At 42.3% G+C, this 19,634-nt stretch overlaps 1 protein-coding gene across 1 annotated transcript; it reads left to right on the top strand.

The window, feature by feature from the left end:
• The first annotated feature begins 2,877 nt into the window (after positions 1 to 2,877).
• Polr1f (RNA polymerase I subunit F) lies at positions 2,878 to 19,440 on the top strand. Its single transcript, XM_027434130.2, has 4 exons — positions 2,878 to 3,166; positions 6,486 to 6,627; positions 16,457 to 16,665; positions 17,165 to 19,440. Exons 1-4 carry the CDS (start codon positions 2,913 to 2,915, stop codon positions 17,547 to 17,549), a joined length of 990 nt encoding a protein of 329 aa, XP_027289931.1. The 5' UTR covers positions 2,878 to 2,912; the 3' UTR covers positions 17,550 to 19,440.
• The last annotated feature ends 194 nt before the right edge of the window (positions 19,441 to 19,634 follow it).

Below are 19,634 nucleotides of genomic sequence, written 5' to 3'. Positions count from 1 at the left end.
CATCCATCCAATCAAGTAGGCTTCATCCCAGGGATGCAAGCATGGTTCAACATATGAAAATCCATCAATGTAATCCACCATATAAACAGACTGAGGAAAAAAATCACATGATCATCTCACTAGATGCCAAAAAAGCCTTTGACAAAATCCAACATAATAAAGGTCCTGGAGAACAGCTTGGTATTGGCACAAAAATAGACAGGTAGACCAATGGAATATAATTGAAAACCCTGATATTAACCCACACACATATGAACACCTGATTTTTGACAAACAATCCAAATATATACGCTGGTACAAAGAGAACATCTTCAACAAATGGTGCTGGCATAACTGGTTGCAAACATCTAAAAGCTACAGATAGACCCAAGCCTTTCGCCCTGCACAAAACTTAAGTCAAAATGGATCAAAGACCTCAACATAAACCCTGCCACACTGAACCTATTAGAAGATAAAGTGGGAAATACCCTTGAATTAATCGGCACAGGAGACTGCTTCCTGAACATAACACCAGCAGCACACACACTTAGATCAACAAGTAATAAATGGGACCTCCTGAAACTGAGAAGCTTCTGTAAGGCAAAGGAGACAATCAGCAAGACAAAACAGCAGCCCACAGAATGGGAAAAGATATTCACCAACCTCACATCTGACAGAGGACAGATCTCTAAAATATACAAAGAACTCAAGAAGCTAGTCTCCAAAACACCAAACAATCCAATTAAAAAATGGGCAGCAGAACTAAATAGATAATTCTCAACAGAAGTATCTAAAATGGCTGAAAGACACATAAGAAAGTGTTCAACATCCTTAGCCATCAGGGAAATGCAAATCAAAACAACTCTGAGATACCATCTTACTTCTGTCAGAATGGTTAAAATCAAACACACCAACGACAGTTTATCCTTGAGAGGATGTGGAGAAAGAGGAACACTTCTCCACTGCTGGTGGGAGTGCCAACTTGTACAGCCACTTTGGAAATCAGTATGGCGACTCCTCAAGAAAATGGGTATCAGTCTACCACAAGATCCAGCAATTCCACTCCTAGGCATATACCCAAAAGAAGCACATTCATACAATAAGGACATCTGTTCAACAATGTTCATAGCAGCATTATCTGTAATAGTCAGAAACTGGAAGCAGCCTAGATGCCCCTCAACTAAAGAATGGATAGAGAAAACGTGGTACATTTACACAATGGAGTACTACTCAGCAGAAAAAAACAATGGAATCTTGAAATTTGCAGGAAAATGGATGGAACTAGAAGAAACCATTCTGAGGGAGGTAACCCAATCACAAAAAACAAACATGATATGTACTCACTCATATGTGGATTTTAGACATCTAGTAAGGGATTACCAGCCTACAATCCACCTTGACAGAGAAACTAGTACACAAGGAAGACTGTACAAGAGACAAATTTTGTCCCCTGGTGAAGGGGAAATGCTCACCATCTCCTGAGCAAATTGAGAACATCTGAAGAAGGGGGAGAAAGCTATGAGAGTGAGAAGGGAAGAAAAGGAAGGATGCAGAGGTCATGAGGAAAAAGAAATTTTGAGTCAGGTGTAGATTAGAAGAAAGGAGATATGATAGGTAGGATTTTAGTTGGGGGTGGTAGCGGAGGAAGGGAGGGAGAAGGGAACTGGGATCCTCATGTAATTCAATCTTGTTTGTAATTCAAATATATAAAAAAGAAAAAGAACAAAAAATAAAAAAGGGGGATGGAGAGATGGCTCAGAGCTTTAGAGCACTGACTGCTCTTCCAGAGGACTTGAGTTCAATTCCCAGCAACCACATGGTGGTTCACAACCATCTGTAATGAGATCTGATGCCCTATCCTTGTGTGCAAGCAGAACACTGTATACATAGTAAATAAATATTTAGAAAAAAATTAAATTAAAAAATAAAATAAAAAAAGGTAGCGTTGTGGATCCTAGTCTAAATGGCTGTATCTACAGTACAGTTCCACACCCAGTGCTTAGGTGTCTTTGCTGAAGAAGGTAGGGAGGTTGTAGAAGCCACGGGAACAGTTTACTTTGGACAGTGCTCTCCAAATGGAGCCTTGCTTCTTCTTTGAGTCTTCCTGCTAATTTGATTCATATTTAGGTGTACCACAAAGGCCCAAGGCCGATGGGGGGCTTAGCCACGTGAAAAGCATGGCAAGACACCCTCACAGTGATTTAGCAGAAAGAAGAGGGAAGCCAGATTGGAGAGATATGGTGGTTTTGGTTCAGATGTTGCCTTTTGAGATTTGTGGGCTTCTGTGTAGGACTGGGTTCAACAAAGGAAACACACTCCACTAATGCTTCATTCCTTAACTGAAAAACAGCTTCAGAGCATAAGCAATTATCAGGCAGCATTGCAACTGGAAAAGGGCATCCCGATTAAGGCTCAGAAAACCTTAACCAGGCGTGCATGCTTTTTATCGCAGCTCTCCTGAAGCAGAGACTGGGAGATCTCTTAAGAGATCTGAATCAGCCTCTGAGTTTCAAGCCCGTCAGAGCTACAGGGAGAGACACTATCTAAAAACAAAAAAGCCAAAACACACAGCAATAGTAATTTATTAGACCTTGGCCCAGCATTGAAAGCGACTGAAGAGACTGAAAAAAAAAAATCAGGCTATATTGGGCCTCTGCCTTTTTTAGTTCCTAGTATCCAGATCGCTAAAATCAAACTCCTCCCGGTAACAGCGCACACTTCCCAGTGAGAAATGCTCTACCTCTGCGGCCGCTTGTCTGGATTTGGGAACGAGCAGCTGCCCTCTGCTGGTCACACACGTCTAATGCAGCCTCCGGAGATTAAAAAAGTCCCCCCGCCAGGGCCGGTCGCTGGTTGATGATGTCATCGGGCGTCGGAGGCGGGGCGCGGACGCTGGCGTCAGCCGCGCGCCCCGGAAGCACCCAGCGAGCCGCATGGCTGCGGGCTGCGTGGAGTCTCCGCGGCCCAGGGCGGGCTCGGAGCGGCCGGCGGCGGGTCCGGCCGGGGTCGTGCCCTGCCTGGAGCTGCCCAGCTATGCCGCGGCGTGCGCGCTGGTGAGCGGCCGCTACTCGTGCCTGGCGGCCGGCCCGCACCGCAGGCACATCGCCCTGTCGCCGCGCTACCTGAGCCGGAAGCGCACGGGCATCCGCGAGCAGCTGGACGCCGAGCTCCTGCGCTACTCGGAGAGGTGAGGTCCCCGCGCTGCCGCCCTCCGGCGCCCCGCCGCGCCCTGCGCCCCTGGCGGGCCCCGGGATCCCCGCGCTGCGGACGGGCGGCTGCTGCTCGGCCTTCCGAGACGAGGATCCCGGGTCGCCGTCCGCGCCGGGGCCCAGCTCCTTCCTGACAGCAGCGGGAGCGGCTGCGCCCGCCGTGCACACAGCGCTCCCAGTGTGGCGACCCCGAGTGCCCGGGGTCCCGAGACCCAGCGGGCCGAGCTTGCGAAAGCTTCACTTAGCCCCTTCCGGGTGTGTTCTCGTTCGTAGTGCAGTTTTGCTGGCAGTATACCGGTTTCTTTCTGCGTCCTTGGAAGACAGCATATATAAACAAGTCGTTTCCTGGCAAAACCTAGGCGCGTTTGTTGTTTGCTTAGGCTCATCTCCCGAGGTTTTCTTTTCTAGGGCCCAATCGGGGAACGCATGGTGAATATCCCCCTTTGCCTAGTTCTGTTTGTAGGAACCGTTCTTTCGACACAAACAAAATAAAATTAGCATGTTTATATTAAGATGCTCAATTGCAACCTCAAAAACAAAATGTCTCAGAATTACATCTCGGCATTTCAAGCGGAAGTGGTAATGCCTTAGTACTTCATAACAAATTATTGTGGAGGGAGCGAGGTCCTAAGCCTGAGGCGTATGGATTCCCCGAGACATCATTGTCCTTCATTAATTCTGTGAAACTTCGGAGTTGCAGGGATTTCTGTGGTGACTGTTCTTAGGCAAATTATCTAAAGCTGTTACCACTTCTCGAGGATTTGGGCACAACCAACCCCATTACTGTTAAGCCCGCCTAGACTAAGCACTGGTACATCCCGTTATGTCTGTATGCCTTAGGCAGTTGGATAGAAAGACAAATAAAAGTAAAATCCTACTTTCAAAGAGCTTTGAGCTACTGTGGGGATATAAATGTAAGCTAGATCTAGAGAACTGTTAAAACTTGACAGACCTAAAATAAGTTGTATATAGAGAAGTGAAGTTAGATCTTGTAACTTTTGAGAACAACACAATAGGGTGGTAGTTAGATGGTGGCATTCCAACCAGCGAGTGGCATAGACAGATGGACCAGAGCATAGTAAAGTGTATCTGCATTGACGGTTAAGTCAGGTGAAACATTGGATGTCATTGATTCCTCAGTGGAGTTTCAAAGACTGGGAGGTGACTCAGAAGATGGTCATTATTGTTCTTTCCCTTCTGCCTTTGTCTGTCTGTCCCTCTGTCCGTCCCTCCCTCCCCTCCCCCCTTCCTGCCTGCCTGCCTGCCTGCCTGCCTGCCTGTCACTGTCTATTTTACTTTGTTTTTTTGTATTAGACCTATTTGTGTGCATGAGTGTTTTGCCTACTTGTCTGTATATGTACCATGTGCATGCCCGGAGCCCTCAGAAGTGGGTGGTTGTTAACCACCAAGTGGGTACTGGGAATGGAACCTGGGTTCTTTGCAGGAGCAGCAAGTGCTCTTAACTCCTGAGTCATCTGCTTGTGGTTCTTACAGTACAGTTGTTGTTTAATCCACTTATTAGCCTCCAACTGAGACATGGTACTCTCTTGAGAGGAGTAGTGCATGTCTGCAGTCCCTGGGATAGCTGCAATTTAAGAAACAATTTCGAATAGGTGATATTTTAAATAGAGAGAGGCAGTAGACAGAGATCAATTAGCAATTTTTGTGATTATCTAAGGAAAATGATTAGAAGTTTGAAAGATTTAAGAATATACAAGGTGATATTTTAAATAGAGAGAGGCAGTAGACAGAGATCAATTAGCAATTTTTGTGATTATCTAAGGAAAATGATTAGAAGTTTGAAAGATTTAAGAATATACAAGGTGATTATTAAATATGAAAATGCAGGCAATTATGTAGTATTGCCATTGGGGAAAAATTGAAGCAGTTATTATAAACTGATAATTTCTGTAACAGAATTGGATAATGCACCTGTGTAGAATAGAATATACTCTTAAGTTTATCTGGATACCTTCCTTTCTTGAAGGTATGCTTAATGAAACCTTTTTTCTCCCCCAGTACAGATTAAGTTTCAGTATTATTCCAGTATTAAGAGTGTTAATAAAGCAAGGGAGGGTAAAACCATTAAGAATGTTGGGAATTGTATTATAATATTAATTAACTATTTATCCTGTATAGTTTATGTTTTCAGACTTGTCCTCTAGCATTCATAGATCTGTATCCTTTTTAAATTGGGGGAGGGGGAGATTGAGACTCCTCCCGGACTCCCCTTTGCTTAAGTCATCTCACCAGCATTCCCTGCCTGACAGACTTGCCCTTCTTTTCTCAGTGGCAGGATTTTTAAGAAAGGTGTCCCATTTCAACTGTGGACTGTTCTCTTAGAGAAAGTGGTTTTCTAAAATCACATTATGACTTTTAAGTTGAATCTGTAAGAGGCCAGTTGTGGGGAAGTGAAATAAAACAAAGCCCATTCTTTTCCATTTGGCATCCTTGGGTTATTTAAAGATGTCAAATGCACTCTCTCCTAGTAGTTCCAAAGAAGTCTTAAATGCTCAAATCCTCCTTTCAATTGAACTAAGTAGGTTACGAATAGTACTAAATTTTTACATGTGGTAGAGGAGTGGTTTCTTTGGGGGTCGGGGAAGTTTTCTTCAGGAAGTATTTGATGTGGGCGATAAATAATAAGTAGTAAAGTGTTGGTCAGGTCTTAAGTGATACGGTTAATAGATAACATTTCTCTAGACAAGGTTTTGGTTTGATATTTTTCTGTATTAAGTCATTGGCTGCAGTCGTCAGAGGCTGTAGCTTAAACAGTAATGCTTCCCTTATATATTGTCAGGCATAGAACCTCGGTAATGATAGATAGTACCAAAATTTCCCATTTCACTCATATGAGTACCTAGATGTTTTCCTCACCTAGTCCCATATTTCTCCTAGTATGACTGATACACATAGATAGCATATAACGAAGTATCAGTTTACTGCCAGTGCAATAGTTCTGAAGACCCATGTTAATAGACATTTTAGCATAACCAAGACATTGGGATTTTTTGGTGAAGTGTAAATTGCTAAGATCTGCTAGTGTTAGCTTATAGGACCAGGTGATGCTATGATACCATTATGTTTTGGGAATGGCTGGAATATCAGGGAGATATAGCTCATCAGTGTGATTATCTTTTGTTTTTCTCTGTGCAACCTTGGCTGTCTGGGACTTAATATGTAGACCAGGCTGGCCTCAAACTCAGAGATCCGCCTGCCTCTTACTTGTGCCACCACTGCTTGATTCCAGTTTGAATGTCTTTAAAAGGGATTAACTATTTTTTTTTTTTTTGACAGCCTTTTGGGTGTCCCAGTTGCATATGATAACATCAGAGTTGTGGGCGAACTAGGAGATATTTATGATGATCAAGGACATATCCATCTTAACATTGAAGCAGATTTCGTTATTTTCTGCCCTGAACCAGGACAGAAGTTAATGGTATGTACATCATTTTCCCTCACTTTCTTTATTTAGGTTTCTCTCTCTTCCCACTCCCTAGTCATCACTATTCTGCTTGGAGCTAGGTTTTTAAAATGAATTTTAAAAATGAATTTTAGTTTCCCCATGGAGGAAAGCCTCTCTTTGCCTGATTTCTTTCTTTTAACATGACGCACTCCAGTTCTTTCATGCTGTAAGTCACAGGAATTCATTCTTCTTTGTGGATGTGTTTATTTCATAGTATTGTGCTGCGTATGCAAACCATAATTATCTATCCTCGACAGACATGTATATTGGTTCTGTGTCTTAGCTGTTGTGAATAGTGCTATGTAAATGTGGGTGAACAGGATTTCTTTTCTGTGTTGATTTTATATCTACCGGATTGCTATCATTGTATGGTAGCACTACCTTTTGTTTTTAAGAATTTACATCCTGCTTCCCATAATGTCTGTTAATTGATATTGACAGCAGGAGCTCGGATGAGTTCTTGGCCCTCACATCTTTCCAGCATGTAATTTTTGTTGTTATTCACTGTTGGAGGTTCAGTACTGAGTCATTTTCTTGTTGCTATAACAAAATACCTGGTGGAAACAGCTTGAGGGAGGAATGATTTTGTTTGGCTCATGCTTTACCTGGCAAGGAGGCACAGATCACAGAGTTTGTATCCCGCTGGGCCAAGAAGCAGGGAGAAGTGCTGGTACCTAACAAAATTTCTACTTTTCTCCTCTTACTCTCTCTGGGCCCTGGCCTTGGTTCTGCTCCTCTTCAGGGCTGTTTTTCGCAGCTTTGTTAATTTTTGGAAATGTCTCATAGACACACTAGTCTAATTCTAAACCCTGTCAAGTTTTGACAGTGAAGATTAGCTATTGCAGATATCTCATTGAAATTGTGACATATTTCCCTTGTGAGCATTTTCCGCATGTGTTTATTGGCTCTTTCTGCTGCTTCTTTTGGGATGTGTAAAATCAGATCATTTGCCCATTTTTAGTTGACTTGACTTTTCAGTTCTTTGGGTTTTTCTGTGTATTGAATCACCTGCCTATGCATGGGGACAATTAAGACTTTCCTATCAGTCTACTTTCTGTTTCATTGTAGTACCTTCTTGCTCTGTCTAGTTTCCAGTACTGTATTGAAGGAGGGCAATGAGAATGGATAAGCTTGTATTAGTTCAGGGTTAATAGGAAGTGCTGTCTCCCTTCCAATGTGTTGTTGGCTAGAAGTTGACATGCACAGGTCTTTATTGTGTTGTGGTCTTTCTAACTTCTTAAGGGATTTTATCATGAAGGAATGTTGAAAATTATCAACTGCTATTTCTTCATCTATTAAAATGATGGTTGGATTTTAATCCTTCATTCTATTTGAGTAATTAATATTTAACTGCTTTGTGTATGTCGTACAATTCTTAAATTCCTATAATGAAACTGTTAACTTGACAATATTACATGAGTTTCTGATAACACTGTTACCTTCAGTTGCCATTATTTTAAGGGTGTTTTTAGACTGTGTTACTAGATTTCATTTCTTATCATTTTCAGGTTTTGGTAATAAGGTCATATGCACAGAATAATACCCTTCATTTTAGTAATACTGAAAAGCTTGAGAAACTCTGGTGGTGTTCTTACTCAAAAGTAAGAACTTTTTGGTAAAACTGAGTGATGGAGCCATATGTTCATAGTCTTTTTTTGTTTTTAATTACCAATTCAGTGTCATTGTATAGGTCTATTCCAGTGGACTTTTGGTGAACTTGGCTAGGTCATATGTGTCTAGAAATGTGTTCATTTCTTTTAGATTTTCCAATATGTTCACATGCACTATTTATTTAGAAATTATCTCTAACAGTCTTTTAATTTCGGTAGAATCAGTTGGAATATAACTTTATTTTTCACTTTTATTTGCCTCTAACCCCATTGCCAGTACAGCTGTACCAGTCTTGTTTACCTTTCCTGAGAACCAGTTCTACTCCCCCGTCTTTGCTCTCCATTGTCTCTTTATTTGTCTTAGTGGCATTGGGAACTGCTGTGTGTCAGTAGTATACCTTTTTGTCCAAACAGCTTTTCTTGCAAATGTTCATTATGTAATGTGTTGCTGGTCAGGTTCAAGGCCTCTGTCCTCTTGTCACACCATCAACCTCCACAGAAACTCCCCCAGACATCCATTGTTGCTCTGAATCAATTTGGCCTCTTTACTGCCTCTGCAGGACCAGTCTGTTCCCATACTCTAGCAGGTCGTAGATGGAGTAGATGTTGAGGTGTGCCAGCTCAAAGCCCTGGATATGTACCAGGGTGCTGCTGAGTTGGTCAGTATGGGAAGCTTGGACCACTCCCCTCAGGACTGGGGCCATCTTTCCCAAATATGGGTGGCTAACTCTCTTATTAGGGGTGGGACCGAGCTTTTCCCTGCCAGGGTGATCAGGATCTGTTACTGCAGTACTGACAAGGGATGGGTCAGCTCTCCATGGCCAGTGAGTAGTGGGACCAGCTAGCAAGCCCTTGTACTTCAGTTCATGGTTCAACACGTGGTTCTCATGGGCCCCTGTGGGGACACAGGCAGTTGACATTGATAGAAAAGTGGACATCAACACAGACCACAGCTGTGTGAGGATCATGGACCCAGACATGGCCAGCAGCAGCAGCTTGGGCCTAGTCACCATGAACCCTGGTGGCAGCGTATGCCTCTCAGATCGGCATGGGCACAGCAGCAGTATGGTTGTCAGACTCCAAATGGTCCCAGGTGGCAATAGAGATCCCAAGCAGTTGCACTGCCCCTGATGGCAACAGGTGCCACATACCTCAAGTCAGACCCAGACATGGCCCTGGATGGCAGCATAGACCACGCTGATCTTCATGGCCCTGATGATAACATTATCCTTGGGTACCTATGTGTTGTCAGGTATTGGCTCAGACCCTGGTCATCTTTACTGCCTTTGGTGGTAACTTGAGCAAAGGACATCAATGCTGTCCCTGGCTGTGGTGGGGCCAAGGACCTAGACATGGCTTCCTGCAGCAGCCTGGGCTAGCCTACTCCATGGGCATGGTGGCAGCACAGGGCACTCAGCCCCAGCAGCTGCACGTCCCTTGGACCAACATGGTCACAGATGGTTACCCAGACCCCTAAATCTTTGTGGGCCTTTGGTGGTGACACAGGCCATGAACATCAACACAGACCCCAGCTGCAGTAGGGTTTATAGACCCAGCCATGGTCCTCAGCAGCAGCCTGGGTTTGGATGCATCATGGTCCCTGGTGGCAGTGCAGGGCACTTAGATTAATATCCCAGCTGCAGGGTGGCCCCCCGACGTGGGGCTCCCACCCAATCCTTGAAGGAGACAGGTGCCTTGGATATCAGCATAGACCCCGGCATTGTAGGACCCAGGACCCAGACATGGCCCTTGGCCGAAGCCCCTCAGATCGGGATGGCCCCTGTGATGGCATGGCCCTTGGGCACCAATGTGACCACATGTAGCAGCCCAAACCGCGGGCATCCTCATGGCCTTTGGTGGTGACAGGAGCTATGGACATCAATACAGACCATGGCTGTAGCAGGACAGTGGACCCAGACATGGCCCTTGGCAGCAGCCCAGGATTAGACTATCCAATGGCTCCAGATGGTAAGCAGATCTTCCATATCAGCCCATTCCTCACCATCTTTGCCTCTACAGATTCTCCGCTCGCCACAAGACATGAACCTCTGTCTCTCCCCCTGCCATGCCCCTCCCTACATTTGTTTGCCATAATGGCGCTCAGCAGCTCAAACTGCAAGGCACACGGTGGGCCCTTAGCTTCTTCCCGCCCACCCAGATCAAACTACCCCTGGGGGTGAATGAGTCCAGAGGCAGTGAGCAGGCCCTTAATTTCTTCCTGCCTGCCCAGGGCCAACTACTCTGGGCAGCATGTCCAGATAAAGTTTTTAACTGACTTTGTTTTTTTTAAATAGTTACTGTATTTGAGAATTTTATATGATTTATTTTGATTGTATTCATTCCACTCCCCTAACTTTCCAGCTCTTCCCTTTGTTTCCCACCCAGCTTCCTTCCTTCCTTCCTTCCTTCCTTCCTTCCTTCCTTCCTTCCTTCCTTCATCCAGTTTGTGTTGGCTGACTACACCTGGGCATGGGGCCTTTGAGTGTGTTTGGTATACTAGGTATTGCACCCTTAAAGAAAAGCCATTATCTCTTTAGCTGGAGTGGGACTTGGTGCATATCACCCCTTCCATGCTTGACAAGACTTTCCCTAGGGAGATGCAGCACACATGTCTACTCTCCCCAGCAGGAAGGAAGCCTATGACAGACCAAGGTATGGATATCACTAAAGTCCGACTTGGTGAACCAGTTAGTGTTATTGGGGTTACTTACAGGAATGTGTGTGAGGTGTCACTTACTGGAGCAGAAATGACTCAACGACAGCTATACCACTCGAAGCCCGCCTCAGTACAGATGACAGATCACAACCTGGGAGCCTGGAGCACTCTACATAGGCTGCAAGGAGCTCAACAATTGGAGTGTCCTTTCTAAGCAACTTAATTGGTCTCAATGTCTTCCAGATAGCTTGGCTGCTTTCTATTTCTAGGTAGCTAATATGGGTCTTAGTCTTCATTAGTTTGATTTGTCTGAGTCTTCTTTTAAGCTTAGCTTGTCTGGGAATGATTCTCAGCAACCTTTATTGTTTATTCTTGGGGGAGGGAGGGGGGCCTAGTGAATCTGATCAGTTTCAGGTACTTCATGAAATTATTTTAATTATTTTTGAGTTGTTTATCTCTTGCTTGTAGAGCTTCCTTGTAGGATCCAATGTTTCAGTCTTTTTTTTGTTTGTTTTTGGTTTTTTGAGACAGGGTTTCTCTGTGTAGCTTTGGAGCCTATCCTGGCACTCGCTCTGGAGACCAGGATGGCTTCGAACTCACAGAGATCCAGCTGTCTCTGCCTCCCGAGTGCTGGGATTAAAGGTGTGTGCCACCATCACCCGGCAAATGTTTCAGTCTTTAGGAAACTGCTATACAACATATGCTTTCACGGTCACTCTTGAGTCCCTGTGATCCTCATCCTCCATCACTGTCTCTTACAGTCTGTCTACCCCTCTTCTGTAAGTGGGCTGAGCACTTAAATCTCTTATTCTCTGCACATTGACTGTTTGTATTATATTAATTGCCGCCCATTCCAAGAAGCTTCTCTCATGAGGGTTTAGTGATGTACTGATTCCTGCTTGTAGCAGTAAGTCATTGAGAGTTGTTTTATTGCTTTGTCCTTTTGGCTTAATAATAGTAATGGTTTTCCTCTAGGATCCATGTCCCATCTTGCCATGAGTTTGGGGCCCTTTGACAGTGTCTAGTATGGGTTCCCTCTTTTGGGTTGGGCCTTGGATCCAATAAAAATGTGGTCTGTTACTCCATGGCATTTATGACAATATTATGACACATTTATGACCAGTAGGCATGTCTTGCCAGGCAGATCATTAATGTAGCTTGGGAGAGATTGATGCTTTCTTTTTTTCCCCCAGAGGTACCATAAAAGCTATCCAGTAGGGAAGAAGCTTCCATTGTCAGACCTTTTTATCTTACTTTCTGAGTTCTCCAAGATACCCAACAGAAAACTGGGTAGGGAAGGTTTGTTTTGGCTCGCAGTTGTGAAATGTCAATCCATCATGGTGGAAAAGGCATTGTGGAGAGGCTCTGTGCATGGTAGTGGACCAGAAAGTTGCTGCAAGACAGGAACAGTGCTGGGCTATAACGTTCAGAATCCCACCCAGGAGATGAACAAGTGGGGTCCATCTTTATAGACTCTTGATGATGTTTCATCCATGTCCTGCATTCTCTTCTTAGAATTGTTTGATTGTTGATGGTTGTTTTTCTTTGCTGAGCTTTATAAAAAGCTGTTTGTTGCGATTCTTTGTGAGGCATTTATTTCACCTATTTTGAAAGTTTTGAATCTTTTACTGTAGTTATATTTGTAGGACGTGTCATTACTTTGTTTTCATATGTATTGTGTGTCTATTTTGGCATTTGTACATCTGGTGTAACAGATCAATATCCTTTATCAGATGGTCTTCTTGATAAACAAAAGAGAATCTTAGGAGATTGGTTTATTTTTTAGGAGTTGAGTATTATAGTCTTCCTACAGGTTGTTTTGGTTGTGATTGGTACGTTTGGGCATGGGGTACACAGTCCTTGGCATCTTTGTTGTTATTATGGGGAGCATCACCCCCCCCCCATACACACACACACACACACACACACACACACACACAAGAGTTTCATAAGAGTTGCATGCAGGAGCGCGGTGAAGGGATATTTACAGGAACATGACTACTTTACCAGTGGTTATACTACTGAAGAACTCTCTGCCTTTCTCAACAACCATTATCTGGCCCAGGATCCTCTGGGAGGAGTGTGAGGCCTTATAAGTTCCTTACTCCCATGACAGGATGTTGACAGGCCCAGTCTTATACAGATCTTGTGTTATGTTGTCCTAGCTCCTGTGGTCTCAGGAGTGCAAGGGCATATTATGCTTGGAAGATAGTAGTCCACAATATTCTACCCTTCCTTTAGCTTTTACATTCTTTCCACTCCCGCTTTCACAGTGTTTCCCTGAGTCTTGGGGAGGGTGATACAAATGTCCCATTTATGGCTGAGTAATCACCAGACACTTCTTTTTTTTCTTTTTAAGACCTTACATATTTAATACAGTGTGTTACGTCTGTACAAATGGAAAAAAAAATTAAGTTCAACATTTCTAGACCACTATGGCTGTTAATTTTTGTATAATGCCAACTCAACATGGTAAACTGGAATACTTTTTTCCAAAGTTGACAGCACAGTTAAAGTTTCCAAAAATTCAAATTATATATGTATATATATATATATATATATTTATATTTATATAAAAAGACCAATAATGGCAGTATGTTATTCATCAATAGCAGCAACAGCTTTTCCAGGTTCTGCAGTCATTTGAACAAAATTGTAGAGACATCCAGTACTCTCCATTTAAAAAAAAAAAAAAAAGTAAAAAACAAAATCCCAGAAAAACAGCACAGTTCTTTCTGTTACTCTTGTAGTACCTGGCATCATTTTTTTTTTTTTTTTTAAATTACCTTCTCAATCATCATCTGGAAGGAAACCATTCTGAACAACATCATTAAAAACAGCTCTGATAAAGCATGGTCACTACTATGTATCATAAAGCAGGTCCACATATAAGTGAGTACATATCATGTTTGTCATTTTGTGATCACCAGACACTTCTTATCACTTTGACCAGTTAACAATCTCTGCTGTTAATGCTGTCTCACTATAAAAAGAAGCTTCCCTGACAAAGCCAATAGCTGTAATGAGTATAATTACAACTATTTAGAAGGCATTTTGATGGGTGCATCATGTCCATTTAACAAAACAAGAGCAGTGGTTTCACCTGGCTTTTGACCAGGTTTACATATTAGGTGTGAATTCTCACATATTGGACAAGCCTTAAATTCAGTCATAATTTTACCAGTGTCCATATTAGTAGACACTTGGAACAATTCCCCCCAAGAAGCCTGCATAGCACCTCCAGGCTCTAGGCTTTGCCAGGGGGAAGCCTTCAGCTCAGTACCAGTTTGATGTCTCTGTGCCCTGCTACCAGAGCATTTGGGTCCCCAGCAGTGGGGGGGGGGGGTCTTACTGTCTAATTGGGGTAGAAGACCCAACAGTAGCAATTGTGCGTGCTATTTCAGGGAGAGGGGAGGTATCTCAGCAGCCTTTGGGACTACCGTGTAGGGAAGTATGACCTGGACCAGTTTTCTAAGATAGAGGAAGGACCAAGGGATGAGAAAAGAGAGCAGATAGGAAAGCTGTGGTAAGGTCTTGCACAATCTCTATTAAGAAGTACAGTTTTCAAGGAAAAAATAGGACAGAGTCAGGAGAAAGCTGTTATGAACTAGGTCAGAGTCAGCAGGAAGCTGTCATACAGTAGGAGAGAGTCAGCAGGAAGCTGTCATACAGTAAGAGAGAGTCAGCAGGAAGCTGTCATAAAATAGGACAGAGTCAGCAGAAAGCTGTCATACAGTAGGACAGAGTCAATAGGAAGCTGTCATACAGTAGGACAGAGTCAACAGGAAGCTAATCAAGCAGTGTTGCACAGAGGGAACATAGGATATTTCAAGTGTGTCACAGATTGAGCACACAGTGGCCTTGGGACTGATAGCTCCCATCTCTGCTGGGGATATAGGGGGAGTGGCCCGGTCCCAGCCCCTCAGCAAGGACACACAGAACTAGTTTTCTCTTTTCATCAAGGGCCTAGTGAGGTGGTCTTGGACAGCCTGGCTCCCAACTGACAAAAATTGACCGTTTCCATTTATCCCATATTTAGATGTCTTGTGTTTCTATTTCCATTTGTTTGGTGAAATTTGTAATACCTTTCAAATTTAAAATACTCTTCACCATATCTTCCTTGACTTATTGGTTGTTCAAAGTAAGCTTTCTAGAAGCTGGTAAATGGTTTAGTGAAGTGCCTGCTGCACAAACATGAAAACCTAAGGCTTGATCCCCAGTACTCACATGGAGACTACATGTTGACAAACACCTGTGACTCCAGCACTAGGAGTAATAGAGACAGGTAGGTGGCTTATGTTCATTAACCAGCTGGTTTAGCTCAATCTGTGAGCTCTACATCTGGTGAGAAATTGTCTCAGAAAAGTTAAGGTGGAGAAAAATTGAGGAAGATACTCAATGTCTAACTCTGGCCTTTAAACACACATGTACATCACTTGAACACAACAATGTATACACACAAAGTAAGTTGCCTAATTTCCTTTTTTTTTTTGTATAGTTTTCAAAGCTTCTTACAGTTTTTCATTTCTGACTTCATCTAATTGTAGGCAGAAAACATGATTTCATTTTTAAAAAACTTTCTGTTACTTCCTTGAGAATCTCATACAATGTGTTTTGACTATAACCATCTCCATGCCCCACTCTTTCAGCTTCTTACCAGATCCATTCCTGCTTTCCTAACACACCCAGCTTCATGTTTTCTTTTCATTTTATTTTTTAGCACAGTTTGTGTGGGCCAAAACTAGGCTGCACAGTTCCCAACAGCGTCCTTGTATATAGGAAGCTTCTACAGTAGCAGATTTCAATATGCCTTTTTCAAAGAGTCTTTAGTGTTAACTCTCCCCATAATCATAGTCCTTACTGTAGCACACCCATCCATCTCCCTCCTCAATTTATTCCCCTTTAGCTCTAGTCAGAGCTTATCTGTGTGATCTCTACACAGGCTCTATAGCATTAGCTGTCTGCAGTCCAATGTTTACTATATCATCCCCCTCCCCCCCCCCAATAAGGTTTTCTGCTCTCGAGGTTAGGGGAGTGTTAGTGTAGGCAGATCCCTGGCCATCTGTACTGGTACTGAGGTGAGTCATACCTGAACTAATCTGTTCCCGGTTGTACATGCTTCTTGCCTAGTTGTGCTTTTCACATAATACATGTGCTTTTCACATAATACATATGCTTGTCACAGGGCATTCTTTCTTGACTTCGGTGTGCCATAGAGTCTTCCTACCTGCAGTGGGAGCTCAGTCTTTGTCCCCCCCCCCCTTTGTTTAAGGTGGAACTGGCATAGTTGTTGCATATCCTGTTATTATTAGACAATGTAATTATTTAATGATGTTTAAAGTTTCTAAATTTTCTAAAATTATGCCTTGCAATGACATGGTATGCTTGTTAGATTTTTTTCTTTTTGTAAACCTTTTCAATATGAAAACATCACTAATCTGATATTTTCCCTTTTGACGATGAGTTTCAGGTTTATAAAATTGACTGTCTTTGGTTCTCTTCTTGATGTTGTTTCTTTCTTTTCTCTCTTTTACAGGGTACCGTTAATAAAGTATCTTCCAGTCATATTGGCTGTTTAGTACATGGGTGTTTTAATGCCTCTATCCCTAAACCTGAGCAGATGTCTTATGAGGAATGGCAGAACTTGGAGATAAATGTAGGTGATGAACTGGAATTTGATGTATTTCGCTTAGATTCAGATTCTGCTGGAGTATTCTGCATTCGAGGAAAACTAAATACCACAAGGTTAGTGTATGGTGGTTGAAATAGTAAATAGGAGACTTTATTGATTTGGTATATTTGTTTAGGTAATTAGCCTGGATTTAATGGTTAGGATTTTCTTAACCAGCCCCGAAATCTGAAGCTGTTTCAACTTCTGAGAAGCACAGTAAAAGAAAAAAACAAAACAAAACATTTGATTGTCAAATTTGGGCCAGGTATAGTGGCATGTGCCAGTAATTCCCAGCATTCTGAAAGCTTAGACAGGAGTATCCCGAGTTGGAGACCAGCCTGCCACGGGGAGAAATAACAAAGATCAAAAAGTAGCTGGGTAATTTTACCATTGACAGCCTCTAGAATTTAGTGTCCTGAGTAATAACAAGACAGAACGTTTGGAATTAGAGCCACACTACGTTACATACCTTTGTTGTGCAAAAACCGTAGTCTATTGAAATTATCTTGGCCCTATTTTTTTCAGTCGTTTTGCTTATTGCTGTTAATATTCTTAAAATTTGCTCATTTACAGTTTGCAGTTTAAGAACTCTGTAGTTTCTGAAGATGTAGCAGAAACTGGCATTGAAGAGGTTGCTGAAAAAATTTCAAAGAAGAAGAAGAAGAAGAAGAAAGAGACAGGAACATGTGCAGCAGTCGATGGTGTCACAGAGCTAACAAATTGTGCAGATGCCACTCCAAAGGAAGAAACAGACCTACTATATGGTGGTTCTATGGATGACCTCTGTGAAGACGAGCCAAAGAAGAAGAAAAAGAAGAAGAAAAGGCACCAGGAAGATCAGGACCCTGTTTTCCAAGCCAGTGACTCCAGTGGCTACCAAAGTGACCATAAGAAGAAAAAAAAGAAAAGGAAACACAGAGAAGAGATTGACTCTGCATCACCTAAGAAGAGACAGTGACTGTCTTTTGTGTTTTTGACATCCTTACATACAGGATAGATGAATAGATGTTGTGTAAGGTAGGGAATGCTTACATATATGGGAAGGTCACAAACACATGTTAGTAATTGGAGAGCTTTGTATTAAAATCATACATGTGACTATGTAAATTTTAGATAATACCAGTAGTATTAAAGTATCATTTTATTACACAGTATAAAATGTTAACAACTTAGCAACTGCTTTCATTCCTGTCTCAGATGTTAACACGCTCCATAAAATTCTACATTCTCAGTATTTGCCAAAGAACTTTGTAATACTTTCAGTTTTTTTTCTGATAATAAATTTTGCCCTTATTTAGAATATGGTTTTATTTTTAAATGCTCAATACATTTACTACTTTTAAATTTCCCTTAAACAGTATTTCTATTTTATTAAATATGTATAACTAAATAATGTCTAGAACACTTCTGTACCCTGTGGCTTTCATTGTTCAATGTGTAGTAGGTGGGAAACTCATTCTCTCCCAAATTGTGTGTGTGTGTGTGTGTTTCTCTCACCCTGAGACTACCATGGGAAGGGCTGTTAACTTTGACCTCATGTCTCTACAGTATTCCTTTTGTTATATATGGATCATGAGCAAGATGAAGGTAGAATAAATGTGATTCTTACAAGTTGAAAATGTTTTTAATTATTAGGGTTAGGCTACTAAGATTGCCTTGAAGAGGAGACAACAATTATTGCTTTTAGTGATAGAAATGTGGAATACATTGTGAGTAACAGAATGTGGTTATGAGAGGGTAAGCTGATTGAGGATCACAATCAATCCATTGCTATGCATTTGTAGACATTTAACATCTTGAGGGACAAGGATGTAAAGTCAATCATAATGTAGTTCTTCCTCCAATAAGCAAAATGGGAGGAACACTTGTGTGTGCACAGTAAGGAAATAGAAAAGGTTAGTAATACCATGAAGAAAACATTGACTCTTCATTTCGTAGCTGTACATATACAGGGGTAGGGCTGACCTCCTTGTCAGTTACGTCTGCTGTCCCTGACTGAGTGGCAGACATAGTGTAAGCATTAATGTTTGATAAAGAGTAAATTTTGCCAATTGTGTTTTTATATGTAAATTTTTACTTAAATTAGAAAGTCTTATTTTACATACCAATCTCAGTTCCCTCTCCCTCCCATTCTCCCATGCTCCCCCATCAACCCCCCCATCCACTCCCCAGGGAGGGTGAGGCCTCACATGAGGGGTCATCGATGTCTGACATGAAACCTAGGCCCTCCCCCAGTATATCTAGGCTGAGAGGGTATCGATCGATAGCGAATGAGCTCCCAAGCCCCTTCATGCACTAGAGATAAATACTGGTTCCACTGGCAGAGGCCCCATAGGCTGCCCAACTGACACTCACGTTCACGGGGCTGGTTGGGTCCTATGCTGGTTCCTCAGCTGTCAGATTGGGGTCTTGACTCCTTTGCTCATCACTCCTTCCTCTCTACTACTGGATTCCAGGAGTTCAGCTCAGTGCTTGGCTGTGGATCTCTGCTTCTGCTTCTATCAGTTACAGGATGAAGTCTCGAGGATGGCATTAATCCACGGTCCATAGAGTCCTAAGGAATGGCAGCAACTTAGTGTGTACAGATATAACTGACAGGGGAAAGGTACAAACCATCATCTTGCAGGTAGCATTTGGGTGGGTCTCTGAACTATGACTATTCATAGTTGTCAGTCAATATAAAACAGGAGATTTTTAAAGATGTATTAAAAAAACAACCCCCCCAACATTGTAAAGTGTCTCGGTATTTATATTGGTAGAATTTTAACATTTAAGTAAAATGCTAATTTTAGACTGTTTCCACTTTATTTTTTCCTCGAAGTATTAATAAAAATTGTTCATGAGATTCACATTTCTTTGGACAGTGCTGTTTAAATGGATATGTGAGTTGAAAAGGGTTTCAAGTAAGCTTTATCGTTAGGATTTGATGTAACATATCTGGAAAGTGTTCAGTAAATGTTTGCTTTATATTTTAGTGGTTGAATACATATTTTTGTTAATACAGATAATTAATTTTAAGTCACATACTTCAAGCTTTCCATAT

This window comes from Cricetulus griseus, unplaced genomic scaffold (assembly GCF_003668045.3).
Source record: "Cricetulus griseus strain 17A/GY unplaced genomic scaffold, alternate assembly CriGri-PICRH-1.0 unplaced_scaffold_83, whole genome shotgun sequence".
NCBI classification, from domain to species: domain Eukaryota; kingdom Metazoa; phylum Chordata; class Mammalia; order Rodentia; family Cricetidae; genus Cricetulus; species Cricetulus griseus.
Note: the sequence above shows the minus strand (reverse complement) of the source record. Positions and strands in the feature narration are given on the sequence as shown.